The 16,113-nt window shown below is 35.1% G+C and overlaps 1 protein-coding gene across 1 annotated transcript in view; it reads right to left on the reverse strand.

Annotated features, from left to right (window-relative positions):
* Positions 1 to 7,923: 7,923 nt before the first annotated feature.
* The window catches only part of LOC110454585 (zinc finger protein Xfin-like), a 47,052-nt gene continuing 38,862 nt past the window's right edge, over positions 7,924 to 16,113 (reverse strand). The window contains exon 9 of the mRNA XM_021504173.1: positions 7,924 to 8,965. Within this exon, the coding sequence (XP_021359848.1) occupies positions 7,998 to 8,965 (968 nt within the window). The 3' untranslated portion in view covers positions 7,924 to 7,997. The remainder of the gene's footprint in view (positions 8,966 to 16,113) is intronic.

A 16,113-nucleotide genomic window follows, 5' to 3' on the forward strand; every position in this document is an offset into this window, starting at 1 on the left:
TTGCCCAGGCAACTAGGGCAACGACCCTGCATTTGTTGTCCGATGGATTTCGAGTTCCAATTTTTATCGTGTGTTAATGCTTTTATATATTTTGTTCTTGTGTATTTACACTTTGTTGGCGTCGGCCGATCAGTTTCTGAGACTTTGAGGCGAAATTGCCGAAATAGACGAATTGGAGCAAAATCTAACTACAACGTGCTTCGCGTTGTTGATCAACAATTATTATTCTATACTTTTACCTGAATAGTTAGTTTGCTCTGAAAACAAGAAAATCAAATCGTCATAATTGAACGATGTCATCACGTCCCCAGTCTCTGAGCGGCCGTCTAATTATAGCATGCTATATGTACCGTAATTCTGGCGCGGACGCCATCAGGAAAAGGTTTACAGAATTATTTCGACATTGTCTCTGCCGTATTTTTGAATGACAACAAAAAGCCTTGCATAGGATATATTTACATTTACTAAGGATGATGAAGAAAATCAGTCACAAAAAAAAACAAATAATGACATCATACTTTTTGGTGTCGTCTGTAGAAAAGTCAGACGACATGACAGTCACTCGGTTTTGTACGCAGACGATGATGAGTTGTGGTATATATAAAACATTTAAAAATACCTTGTTTCTTTGTTTTTTGATGTTGGTTTTAATCAAATGAAAGGATGGTAGTTTAAAAATGACTACTTTTCTGCAGGTATATGAGTAAAATAGTGTGAATTACTTTAAAGTGTTTTCGCTTCCTTTCTGTTAAGTGTTATTTTCACTACCCACAACCTGATGACGTCAACAAACTTGCGGTTTGGGCGCAGCGATGCGCGAAAGAACAGGTACAGCACAGAAACAGACCAACTGACGATATATCTTGACGTTAGACACTCTGTGGTATATTTTCTCGCGTGTAAATGCAGTGATTTATATTGCTTTTTATTAGTTCTGTAACATCCGTGCCCAATAAGATCAATGCTACATGTAAGATATTTTAGTGATATGAAAAAAAAGTATTTTGATTGTTTAGTCACGGAATATTGATCACTGCACATATGTTCACGGTTTGGGTGGTTTAATATCCATTGCTCATTGCCCCCGTTAAAACAGTAAAGAATGCGGCATGTAGATATATCTGTAAGTTTTTACTTTTGTTTATAAATACATTTTTCCTTTTAATGTAAACTAAAATGTATGAACAATGTGTTTTAACAGCATTTGTACAGGTACAGAACTGGCGACAGAACAATTCAAAAACTGAGTTCCTTACGTTTATAGTATGCCAGTTGTCAGTGCAACAACAAAAAAGTTATATATTTTTTTAAATCCAGTAAATCCTTAAAATTGACACTGAGTTTAAACATGTCGTAATTACATTGTTGCATGCTCAGGTTAAATTTCTCTTACGATCAAAACAGGTAGTTTTTGCTGAAATTTAGACAATGTAAATGTAAGGTCAATTTAATTACTGTTAGTTTCAGGGTATTTTTTCGCGTGTAAATGCAGTAATTTATATTGCCATTTATTAGTTCTGTAACATCCTTGTCCAATAAGATCAATGCTACATGTACGATATTTTAGTTGTCTAAACGCAAAGATGTAAGAAGGCTAGCGAGATGGTAGCACTACCGTCAAAAGTTCAGTCATAGGAATATTGACGTAATAGTGTTTCATTGTTATTACCCGGCTTGCACTTTAGGAGCATGACATTATTTAGATTGTACGTAGACGTACACGACAGGTGTCGTCGGTGGATCAGATTTAATACGCTTACACTTCCGTATCGCAGTTTTTATGAACATTCTCATTGTATATTCCCAAGGACTCTGAATAAATATTTGATAAAAACAGCAACACAAAGTTTCATTTGAACTCGACATCACATTGAGCAACATATTCTTTCTACATAACGTAGATATAGATAAATGTTTAACATAAAATAAAGCATATCAAATACAAACATCAACATGAAATTAACATATCACAGATAAGAGGGATATTGTTGGCTGATCCTGTGTCCATAACAATAGTTAAGTTTATTATCTTCAAAATTACTCATTGTCCTTGCATATTTGGTCGTAAGCAATGGTTGTTTTCTGCACTAAAAAACAAACCGGAATTTATTTAAATTTTAAACCTGAGAGACAGATGTAGACGGACCGTTGCGGAGTGTCGGGGTATTACAATTGTATAAAAGGGTTTATGTTTTTTTGTTGCAGTTTTATATGTGTCTGCCGTATATGTGTCTGGTTGTGTGGAGACCTCTAGAAGGGTATTGCAGTTTTATATGTGTCTGCCGTATCCGGTCTGGTTGTGTGGAGACCTCTTTAAGGGTATTGCAGTTTAAGCAGACTAGACACAATATGTTGTATTTACTATTGTTTAACATTGTCACTATATAACCTTACCACATTCAGATGACGTTCATCAAGCTGTGAATTCCGTGACCCGCTTATTGACATTATCATTATTATGACGTCATAATTAATTGCTACGCTGCCGGTATACCAGAAACCCGTTATTGACAGACGGCTGTTTATTCACGAAAACACATATAAGATGCATACACTTATTTTAGTTAAATGCTGAATTTCGATACAGTTTAATTTTCTATGATTCTTACATATTCCAAAAATGGAAAATACAAGTATTGAACTGACTTTCAGTTGGCATGCATAGGGAATATGAATGCCAAGTGAAAGCATTACAATGCTTAAAACGCAAATATGAGATGAGACACACGTTTACAGGAGAAACTCTATCAATGGAGTAGAGATACAAACATAACAATCATCTTGTTCCGTTTATAAAGTAAAGAATACAATCTTATTTTTGCAAATGATCTGGGGGGAAAATAAGAGATTTAAAGCGAAATACTGTTTTCAATGTTTATATTTTACTTTTTGATTGTTTGACATTATTTAAAAGAAATTTGGTTTGAGCACAAAATCCATGCTAGAGCATGATAACAGTTTCATGAATACAGGCCCTGGAGGTTATAGACAGAAAAAAGAGCTCCTAATGACGTTCAAATGTGAGGAAATTATAATCAGTTTTGTCCCAACCATGACCAAAGAAGGGTAGGACTCTTTTAGTTCTAGAGAGATTAAAAAAGAAAACTGAGGACGTCGAAGGAAGACCGTGGAAAAATTTGGACAAGAAAATCATGGTCATCAACATACTTATAACGAGAAAAGAACAAAAGGGACACGAAAAAGGGGAATTTAATTTTTTAGTGTAAATAGAAAATCCGTTTAATTAAAGTGTTCGATAGTCAGAATTATCAAATTAACGAGATGAGAGAAATTGAAACAACCTACCACATGTTCACAATGCTAATAGTCCTCGGCAATTGGTTTTCCCGTAAAAAGGTGCCCCGCTCTTCCGTCACCAGTTAAAATGATTTTGCTTGCTGATTTGGATCATCGTAAACAGGACTCAGTAGTTAGATATACACTGAGGTACTAACTCACGAGGACAATGTCGTTTTACGTCCACGGTACTAAGAACTTCAAAAGAGACAGAGACAATTGTAGATATAGCTAGATCTAGTTGACCAGTAGAGTAACAAAGAGATAACAATTGTAGATATAGCTAGATCTAGTTGACCAGTAGAGTAACAAAGAGCTATACAATTCGAAGCAGTACATATAGACACATCTGAATAAGAGACACGTATTCGGTAAATGCTGGACTATGAAGACTGCGGACAACTTGTATATGGCAAGTAAGATCTCATCGTGATTTTTTGTTATTTCCTTGTGGGATAACAATATAATGTGCTTAAAATATCACTTTTGCCAGAATGATAAAGTTTTATATATCATTTTCATTTCTTTTTTATATGTTTTTTAATAATTTGTCTTACCTTTGGGTTTATATAAGTTTTCCTAGCTTATAATGTTTTATACTTTTCCCCTATATGAATTTTTTCAGGTGTATTTTCCTTCTTCCGAGAATATTATGGTTGCCAGCATGTATCTGCCGCAACTAGTTGACGCATAACAATAAGTGTATAAGAAAACTTACCATTTAGATGGCGTTCTGTTATATTACGTGTCTTTGTTGGTTGACGGTTCGGTACAATTTGGCCTGGTGCGCTAAGATGCAGTACCTTTTGTCCTTATGTATAATAGCATACATTAAATAACATTGTAATAAATACAGCCGTGAAACATCCATCCATCCAATCAAAACATGTTATCGAAAATATTTAGTCACGTGTATTTTGCTAACATTTTCACAGATCAGAATAATACGGTCGTATAATTAACACTGGTATAATAAGCGATACATTCGTTTACCATGAACACCATCCTCGATACTCCAGAGTTTAGGCTCATTTACACTCCCTGCAATATGTCATAGCAAAATCGAAGGTTCAGAGTGCCCCACCTTGTGGATAAGACGATAAGACTAGTTTCGTCCTTTAATGTACATCAAAAGAATCGCACGATCGCGTTACTGTCGAATTGGCTGTCTTTGAAGTCGAGTGTCGCTCCTTTGTAATCTTCAAATGACAGACCTGTATCAGCCTTGCGATTGGTCATATTTTGTACCTGAGACCAATTATATAGCTAGCCGCTTGCCTTCAAATTCGCTACTGCGTATTGCAGGTGTGCAGAGAGCGTAAGTGAGTGTAACCCCTGGAGCATCGAGGGTGCAAGAACATTTAAAATCTTGTTGTAAAAATACATGCATACGTTGATGAAAAAAAATACATAAAGATGTACAAAGATCATAAACCCTTTTATGAAAAACGTGCACACACAGCTCTGAATATTTACACAAAGTTATACCTGGGACTGTCGAGCTCTTGTGGCAGACACTTCTGAAGATGCAACCATTTTTGCCTATAGATGTTTTATCGACCAATTCGAATGCCATCAAAGGAAGGGTTTAGATTCAGAAATCGATAAGGTGTTGACAATGCTAAAACTGGCGATATCACTTGTTACTTTCGGATAAGAATAACAAAACTCAGTCTACACAAATATTTCTGTATTTTCAAAATCCTTAGATCAGTATAAAATATTTAGATGCCAGAACATATTTGTCTATTTGAAGCCCAGGGAATTCCAAAATCCAATTCTTTATTCGTGCTTATATTTGCAGTAAACCAGGAATGCTATCTAGAGAAGTCTAAGCGTTCTCTGAATATCTCACGTAAGCAATACCTATTGATATTTTGCCTTAAATTCACATAATCAAACTTCATAGTTTTTAATGAATGAATAAAATGATGTTTTGATGACTTTTTTGGAGAACCTTTTCCATGATAACAGCCAACCTAATTCAGATACCACTTCTTGTCAGTGAACTTGAACTTCTTTCGATTCCGCTTCTTGTATGTGACCTTGAACTTCTTTCGATGCCGCTTGTTGTCTGTGACCATGAACTTCTTTCAATACCGCTTCCTGTCCGTCAACTTGAACTTCTTTCGATACCTTTTCTCGTCCGTGACCTTGAACTTCTCAAGGAAATATCTCCTTTTTCTTTCCCCCTCAAAGCACTGCATCGAAGACACGACCCGTTAGACACAGATTTGTCAGATGATATGACCTTTAACAATATTAAAGGAGCCTGGATATATTCCTAACACAATAATTGCAAAATAGATTGCAGTTGTAGAAAGATCATATAGGTGGTTTTTTTTAGTTTTGATACATTGAATATTACAGGGGTAATTCATTGTTCAAATATATCACTCATGGTAACCGCACGCTACTGCACACTGGTACCAGACACCTGGAGTGTATATATGTATCTATACACATCACATGCACGTGTTTTTTATAGGATGGTGACCTTTATTCTACAACAATGTTTAACAAATGTGTGCCTGCTTGTTAGCTTTGTTCCTATCCTCATTCTAAAATTATTTAACACCTTGTGTTTAGGTACAACAAAGCTGTAGCTATGTTAAACTATTCTGTTTTGTGAGATAAGTTTGTTATAAAAGACGCGTAGTGGTTTTAATGCATATTCAAAAAGCTATTATAATTAACATTTGTGCATGATATTCACGTGCCGTCCATCATCGCTTCATCTCGTTTTTAGACAAAGCGGTTTCAGCTGTCATAATAAACTTTTCTAATTCGTTAATAAATTATTGTATTACGTTAATAAACATATGTCTCACTTATAAATATATCTAATACAGTTATAGATATTTACAAACATGTAGAAGATATCTAAACATATGCATAAAGTTATTTCATACACTTATAAAATCTTTGAATACTTTCATTAAATGTGTAATACATTCAATAATTCTGATAATAGATGTTTGATTAACCCTTCTATTGCAATTAATCTTCCTTACTATTCATATTGCTTTATTCGTTGTCTTAATCATCTTTCAATTTTGTTGATTCTTACAATGTATTTATAATTATTCATTTCACCTTATTGTTCTACATCTATGTTTCTGCATTAATTGAATCCCTTTAGGGACACTTTGGTACAATAAATCCCGTTAGGAACACTTTAGGACAATAAATCCCTTTAGGAGCACTTTGGTACAATAAATCCCTTTAGGAACACTTTGGTACAATAAATCGCTGAATTATTTATCAATGTAACACTTAGTAATACACTTTGTTATTTACAGCACGAACAATTACAAATCATGTCTAAAATCTGTTGTAAACACGTAACTGTCAATGTCTCAGGGTACAGGGTCACGTGTTCCAGTCAGCATCTCAGGTACCTTTCACATTAAACTCATGGTTCAGGATTTTGTATGCCGGGGCCATAATTAAGGTAGCTATGATATATATTAAGTAAAATATACGTATACAACAGTCACAATATAAGTGTATCCACAAGCAATATGTGCACAAACATCCAGCGTAACTGACCCTTAAACAGATATCTTTCTTCCATAACCACTGATAGTAATTTGTCTTCAATCGTTCTTGGAGTCAGATTTGACCAGATGGACAGCTTGTATTTTTTCCCACTGTAGTTTGCAATCAGTGTTTATTGGTCAAATCAGAAGAAAAAGTGTTATTTGTCACTAGTTAAAACTCAAAAAGTGGTTCAGGAATGTTTATTTCATAAATAAAATGGTCTAGATATTGTACATATGAAACGCCAATATGAAGCAGAAATATATAATGAAACTCATTGATACTATTATGAAATCGATACGCAGGCAATTTTATAAAAGACAAATAACAAGTATCTAGCTGCACAAATTTCCTCATCCACAAACTAATTACTTAGAATAACATTCAGATTCTTGGAATTCACATTGGCCGACTTCAGGAAAATATTTAAGCTGTAAATTATTGTTAAGGTTTGGTGTAGGCATACTTAGCATACAAATTTTAAAATTGTCATTGTTCATTTCAGAGAGATGTTTTTGAAGATTGTATACGAATTCAAAAGGAATAAGGCAACATGCGTTATGCCTATACAAACCCTCTCCTGGTGTGGAGAAAGTACTTTAATATATTAAATGTGAAATGGTTTAAAAGCTTTCAACATCGAGAAATTATCGACCAGATCTCCCACACAACTGTCAATATGCACGTTCATGTTAAATGAAGATGACATATAACCAGTCTTAAGGCTGTTATTCAATCAACATAAACAAATGTAACCATAACAATTGAAAGGCCTAATTGATCATGCGTAAATATGTAATCAACACAATGCTTGGTGGCTCTTCCCTGATTCCTTGCATTATGTATATGTTTGTTAAAGATAAATCATGTTTGGGACAATTCCTGAACAGAAACCAATCATCCAATTGTAATTTGGAAATCTACATAATTAATTATGCGAAATAGGAACTCTTTACATATGTGATTTCATCTATATTGACAATACGAAATTTGGTTAGACCTTCGTCAGAGATTAAATGTCACCGGACCTCAAGGTCATCCATCTTGACATACATGATGATAACTATCTTACATAGTTATCATCATGTTTGTCAAGATGGATGTGCCATAGAGGTCCGGTGACATTTAGTCCCTGACAAAGGGTGACTTTGCAGTTTCTATGTATTGTGCATTTTCTTGTGATGTTGCTGAAGACTCTCTTTCTGCTGATAACTTTTCCCACAAATAAAACACATGTGCGGTTTTTCTCCCGTATGCATTAGAAGGTGCCGCCTAAGACTGGCTGAAAGACCGAATCCCTTTCCACATACGTTACACTTGTGCGGTTTCTCTCCAGTGTGCGTCTTGTTGTGGGTCTGAAGGTTAAACTTCTTGTTGAAGGATTTCCCGCATACTTCACACTTGAACTGTTTTATCCCGGTGTGAATTCTAAGATGTTTTCCGAGATAAGATGGCTGATCAAATCCTTTACCACATACATCACAAATACACGACTTCTCGCCGGAATTTTTATGGGTCATCATATGCTGCCGAAGGTTGCCAGTTTCATTGAACCCTTTACCGCAGATATCGCACTTATGCGGTTTCTCTCCCGTGTGCGTCCTTAGGTGCGACCGTAAGTTACCGGTCACACGAAAACCTTTACCACAGAAGTCACAGATATGTGGCTTATCTCCCCTATGCATCTTTTGATGCCTCTTCAGCTCGACCGTTAAGTCGAATTCAAGACCACATGTGTCACATTTATGTAATTTCTCGCCAATATGTTTCTTGCGGTGAGTAACCAGTGTGGACTTAAGGCTGAAGGTCTCGTCACATTCGTCACACTTGTACGGTTTCTCGCCCGAATGAACGCGAAGATGACTTGTTAAATTGTCCTCGCGCCTATATCCTTTACCACAAATGATACATGCAAACAACTTTTTTCTTGAATGTTTCATGAGGTTTCGACCGCTGCCTATATGAAATTCGGGATCCCCTGAATCCGTGTGACCTCTTGCATGAAAACTGTGCTGATCGTCTGCTCTGAACAAGGTCGTGAACTTTGCTACTGATCCAGAAGTAGCAGATATTTTGATGATACTGGGATTTACAGACATACACACCGAGCGTTCTCCATCCATCACTGAAAAATAGACAAACAAGAATGTAAGATACTACAAATATAATCAAATCTACCTGTGATACCACTTGTCTATAACTGTACCATACATAATAATACCGCCAAACCTACCCTTTGTCATCTCTCTTTAGCTTAACCCCTGCCTGAAGCATTTGTCCACCTTGCGGTACTTGGCATTTGCATATAACTATGACCAACCTTAAGGTACTTTCATCCCTACCTTTGATGTTTCCTGTCTTAAGCTTTCACCTACCTAAAACAAAGTTTAAACGTTCCTTTAATGCTATCAGTCTCAACTCTTCAGCTGTTGTCTTACTAGAGCCACGGTCACGCCTGCCTTTTATAACATCTGATTTAACTAACGCCTACTGTTAACTCTGCCTTAGAAAACAATTCTCTTTCACGACCGTTTACAGTTTCATCTACCTACTGTCAAATATGCCCTTGATACACTTGTATATAGCTATTATAAACTTGCATTTCATACCATTTCTCCTTAGCTACAGCATATCTTAACTGACTGCCATACCTGTATCTATCTTAAACTGCCGTCTACCGAAAGCTTCTGTAACGACATCTTTCTTTATCTAGCTTACCAACAATCTAGAATTACTGTCAATCCTGCCTTAGTTGACATATGTGCTTATTTAGCTTACCACCTGTCTAATATTACTGTCAAAATTACGCCTTACTTTACATCTGTCTTTATCTAGCCTACCGCCTGTCTAAAATTACTGTCGATTCTGCCTTAATAAATATATGTCTTTATTCAGCTTACCACATCCTAAACTTACTGTCACAATTCTGCCTTAAATGAGATATGTCTTTATCTCGCTTACTGCCGATCTAAAAATTACTGTCAATCCTGCCATAGATACTACCTGTATATAGCTCCTTCATGCTTATAACTACAGTAAAACCTATAATTGATTCATAGAAAATTAATGAAATAAGAAATACGTCAACTCCCTTTAATTTTGTCGGATTGAGACAATGCCTACCGTTGACCAGTTACTCCTTTGGTTAGAGTCATTGTATTGTGAGTGGACATCTAGGAATTACTGCTGTTGATGTTATTGTTCATTTCATCTTAATTATTTTCGTCATGAAACCTCCGAAAGGTATGATTTTTTATAGAAATAATTAATTTCCAGGCAAATCTAACTCATAGTTTCAGTTTTCGGCAGAAGTTCGGGGATCCTGAAGCATGCTTTTAATTATTATTTTGTTAATAATATATTAACGTGATTAGTGCAATTATTTTGAAAAAAGGTCTATCATCTAGTAGCGACTATCATTTAATTTAAAAATGCATGTCCTTGATATTGAGGTACTTATTTGCCATCATAATGCTAATAGCTTCACCCTATGTCCATATGATATTTCTCCTTATAATTCCAAGACTATATACTTTAATCAATATTGAGTCCCAGCTCTCTATATTGTTTCTCGAACGAAGGATTTCCAATATGTTTTACATTTTGCTTGCCAAGAGTTATTTGCTTAAGTAATATATTATCATTTCCTTACATAAGTTTTTCAGCCTGTTTTTAATGTATTCTTTTTGCAATATATTAACGTGCTTAGTGCAATTATTTTAAAAGGATCATTTAATTTAAATATTCATGTCTTTGTTTTTTAGGTACTTGTTTTATTTGTCATCATCATTCTAATACCTTCAATGTATGACCATTTAATTCTTCACTTTATTATTCCAAGACAATACTTTAATCAATAGTGAAGATGGGGTAGAGTATCAGTGCTCTATATTGTTTCTCGAACTTTACGCCGATCTTTACAAAAACACGGCTAACGAAGAAGGTTAATACTAAAGCTGTATGATGAGCATTGGCCAAATCGGGTTTCTGAGAGAGACATTTCCCTTCTGGATTAGCAACACCCACCTGCGTTCCAAATTATGGTGCTCGATTCGATATTCTCGTGCTTGCTCAGAATACCACAATTGCATGGTAGATGTCGAATGCTGACGGAGTAACGTACCATACATGGCTTCAGAAGATGCAGGGCAATAAACTGATGAAGGTTCTGAGCAATTTGTATGGTCATCATCATAATCTCATTGTGAAATAATCATTTTCGTTCTACAAAAGAACGAATATCGAGTTGTTGTTTCTTTTTAAATTGCTTACTAATGTTTCTTGTGGTTTCATTTTCAGTATCTATTTTTAAAATAACAGAAGACATCTTATTTCCTTTCGGAATAGTTGGCCTTATCCTCATTGTACTTCTTCATTGCCTTTCTAATAAGCCTTTCGTTTGTACATATTTTGCCCCTTTTCCTCTTCATAGTTTGTTACTATTTCGATGTATCATTGATTTTGTTTCGTACTGACTTGTAAATTATTAACATTTGCACCAATCATAACCTTCACATATGATCTTAGTAGTAGCGAGGACACAAATCCCCAATCAAACAAAAACAAATCAAATGATACAATTGATATTCTCGGCACGTTTATTCTGTGTTATAGGTTTGGTAAGTTCAATATGAATGCACACTTATATCTGCTTATTACACGTTATTTACAAACTAATGATCCCGAGTTATTTACATTCTGCTCTTTCTGCAACAAGCTTCACATATATAAGCAATATCATACATACCTTTAAATGATAAAATTAATAGGACACTAATGAGGTTCTTTGCTGAATATATTTATTAACCAGAAGAACGATATCGACCGAGGTCCGATAAAAACATGGATCAAACGAACAACTGACATCAACGCACAGTAATGTATCGCATTGCATTAGCGTCCAAACTTAATATAAAGTATCCACTTTTTGTGACTACTTTCAATATGAGGACTTTTTTTTAATAAAATAAAATAAAATAATTGTACAGCCCACAGTCAAAACACGTGAAATTATAGACTAGAAATGTAATAATAGAATCCAGGGAAATACAAGAAAAATGCTCAATACTTTTAGTTTTCCTATTTACAATGAAACAGATACTCTCAGATTTGATTACTGACCTGGATGTTATAACGGTGAACCATCTTAAGAAAGCCTTACTAAATATGTTTTGTTTTGTCATTTAAAATTTTTTCCCAGGTATAGAAATGTCCATAGAGCACTAGGGATTGTATGACTGGCCGTCAGCAGACGTAAACTTAAACCTTTCTTTAAAAGGTAAGGGCTAGAAAAACAATTAACTTGTGTAGGAATAATATATAAATAAGAAGTATAGTTTCTGATTATGCTCATTAAAGTTTGTTTGCGAGTTCTCGGTCTGAGTACGTGACATTTCTTGGATCCGACTTAGATTTACACGGCGGGTGTCATCGATGAAGCAATAGACGCTTACACTCCCGGAGCATCTGGTCTTATTCTTCTTGTACGTTCCTCTGTTCCCTTTTTTCCTTATTTGTACCGTTTTTGTGTCCGAATTATTGGTTTTTTTAAAATTGAAATTCGCTTGTTTGTTGTAATGGGGAAGGGTAAAGGTTATAAAAAGAGCGACGTAACATGTTTATGGATAGACTCACCTTCCTGTGATGTCACAGTCATTAACACGGGAGTTTTTTGTCTTCATTTTTCACCCCAAGTTAAGAATACTTTTGTGCGTATTTCGAAATTTTTAATTTTTAATATGCAAATTTTAAAGCTCGTACATTTTTAGTCAAATTTAAAAAAAAATATTGTTGATCATCATTTACATCATTTAAGGTATTATTATTTTCCGGACAATCTACACAAACTGTAATTTTTCCTATGATATCTTCAATGGTTGAATGTACTAAATATTAATGCGTATATCGTCTGTATCCTCAATATGCATTTACAATTTATTAATGAGGAAGGACTAGTTTTTGCGTCTGAAATATAAGGCACATTTATCTCGACTCAAGGTACTTTAGACTGAGGTTCAATGTGTCATACTCTCGTTTCAAATGATTGAAACACCCCCGAGGGAGGACTCAAAACATATAATTGGAAGTAATTGTCATTGTCCTGGATACCTACAACGAATATAAATCACATATAACAAAACAGATTTATTAAAGACCGCTGGAATATTCAAAATGCTTTTTGGAATAAATATCTGATGAAGGAATTTAATTCAGTAATAGTAAGGTAGATATGCGGTGTATTTACTGTTCTTGTTACTTTGACTTTTTCATCATTTAAAGAATGAAAATTGGCGTGTCATACTTAAATCATTAAGAAATTGACATTGACCATAACACGATGAGACAAAAACTAAACCATGGTGTTTTTATAAACGACGATTGTATAATGAAAATTATAAACTCATAAAGAAAGAAATCGTTCGAGTAATGGAAAAAAATGTCTTTACAGAAATGGTAACCTTGACATTTGAAGCCGGACAAAATAACTCGATCAAGCAGAGACGTTTTATATACTAGACTCTTACTTGATCTATGATCAAATTTGATGTAAATCCTTGAAGAAAAGTAATAATAAATAGCGACATTGACCTTGGCGCCTTGAAACACTAAAAAAGGTTTTCCTATTTAGACGAAGTTAACTTACGATCCACAAGCAATATTAACAAGTTACAGGACCATATGTAAATTGGTAGCAAAATAATAAATGACTTTAGCAAATTAAATATTTAATAGTTCTTTGCTACAATAAAATATATTTGCTGATTTAATGAAAGTTACAAAATATAACATCCATTCCAAATACTGCCTTGTTTGTATCCCGAATCTGTTGTTACGTGTATAGCTTCACTCCCGGATGCTGACAAAGCACTCGACTAATGAACAGACGTCAATGAGCTGTCATTGAAATCGAAACTGGGTTGGGCGACCTCCGGAGAACAGGTAGCGAAGATGGTTAAAGTGTTTGCGTAGAGTTTGTAGGTCCTGTATTATACCCTTAAGTAGTGTATGTTGGCTTGAAAGGCGGATACGCGAACATGGGTTGGCAATAATGTTGGCATCGATGACTTCGTTATATAGAGAGGGAAATGTTCTAGCGGCATTGATCCAGGTGTTTGCTGGTGACCAGGAATTCCAGTTAGTTACAGCATCATTGGTTTAAATTCAAATCTAGCACGTTGTATTGTCTTCCATCTTCTTTTACACAGCTTTTCAAAATATAATGCTTATTGCTGATTGAAGAGTGACGGATTGCCATGTTGTAATATCTTATGTCTTCGGCTACAAGAATAGCTGTTGTCACCTTGGAGTTGATTTAAATTTCCGCTCATCAGCTGTAGGGGATCCCAAAACCATTAGATTCCTGTTGTATGGCCCATTCATATCCTTACACTTCAGGAACACCTGGTCTTTTTCCCCTTTTGACTTTTCCAATGGCCTCCATTGAATAACGGTCCCGAACAGTTTGGTATTGAGCAACTACAGCGCATGATGTAATGTATAATTTATTTCACAAGTTGTGTTCAAAATACGTCCGGGGCATATTGGAACAAACACGTTAAACCAACTTTAAGAAAATATTATTAATCACTAACTTGCCCTGGGTCTGCGACTCAGCAAACCACTCCAAGTAGTTCCTTCCATGCTATCACGTTAACCCTTATGTCAATTATTCAGCACCATTTCTGAAATCCATTTACATTTTATGTTGTCCAAACCGAAGGAATTCGTATCCTTAACAGATAAAAAAATACCTATTATTTTCCTAAATCACTATTGGTAATTTCCGCACTTATTTCCAAGTGCTTTGAGACGTTGTCAACACATGTATTGCATCTTTCTGCAGCTGAAATATATGCATGTAAAACGCCGTAACAACATACACAAAGGATTACGTCGAGCCCGTACTCCGGCGGTAAATATGTTGATATTGTTCACATATCATATCAATTTATTGCAAACATACTTGTTGAACTGGTGGATTCTAATACGAATTGGAATTGGTCATTTTCAAATGAAATCCTAATAAATGGAAACTGGCTGCAAAATTATAACAAAATACGTTAAAATTGTCTCAATCTTTTTTTTCTATTTTACATTTATTGTGCTAGATATTGTCACGCTTAAGGTTAAAAGTTTAAACAAACATTTTATGAATCATGTGTTGATTTCCATCAAATGTGATACACTTTATGATGTTCTCTCTATGGTGTTTGTTTGATATAGTTTATGGGTCATATGATAAACTACATTCAATTTTTATTATACAGATTGTCCTGCTGGTGTCTAAGAATTGTAAGTCAAAAAATGTGTAACTGAATGTACCGATCTTTCTGAAAACATATGGCAGATGTTGCGATGTACTTGCTGTGATCTTTGTCTGATACAGACTATATGATTATTTATATTCAATTGATCTTAATACCAACAGATACAGTATTTTACGATCAATTCAGGGAGATCACTCAAAATAAATAAAACGTTGATCAGGTATAATGAACGAATTGTATTTATTCTCAAGAGTAGAAACTCCGGTGCTGGTTGCAGGAACTGTACATGTTGGTCATTGCTGTTGGGCAAATAGTATTTATATGTGAAACCCATTTAAGGTCAAATGATAGTGTTACGCCCAGATACTTGGCCTGACTAAGATGTTCCAGTATGTGTCCATGTAAAGTATAATTATGGACTATTGGAGTTTTGTTTAGTCACCGACAACACATTGCATTTGTTTGGGTGGAAGATCATTTTCCATGGATTTTCCCAGAGCGCCAGTTTGTCAAGATATTTTTGAAGTGTTTCAGCATCACTGTTTGATTTGATAACTATATATGCAATAGTGTCGTCTGCAAATAAACGGAGTGTAGCATTTAGACCCACAGGGATATCGTTTATAAAGTAAAGAAATAAACTGGGTCCCAAAACTGACCCCTGGGGTACCCCGGAATGGACATCGACAAAATCAGACTTCTCCCCTTCAACTACTACTGTCTGAGTTTTACCGATCAGGAAACTCTCGATCCAGTTTGCGAGATTTCCACGTATACCATAATGTTGTAGTTTATGGTTTAGGAGAGAATGACTGACCTTGTCGAAAGCCTTAGCAAAGTCCATTATGAGGATATCTGTTTGGCGTCCCTCATCAAGATTCTTTGAGATGTCATCCACAAATTCAAGAAGTTGGGTTTCGCATGATCGCGATTTGCGAAAACCATGTTGGAACGGATACAGTATGTTATGGGTATCGGCATGGGTCATGATAGTTGAGACCACAAT

This window comes from Mizuhopecten yessoensis, unplaced genomic scaffold (genome assembly GCF_002113885.1).
Source record: "Mizuhopecten yessoensis strain PY_sf001 unplaced genomic scaffold, ASM211388v2 scaffold7915, whole genome shotgun sequence".
Lineage (NCBI taxonomy): Eukaryota > Metazoa > Mollusca > Bivalvia > Pectinida > Pectinidae > Mizuhopecten > Mizuhopecten yessoensis.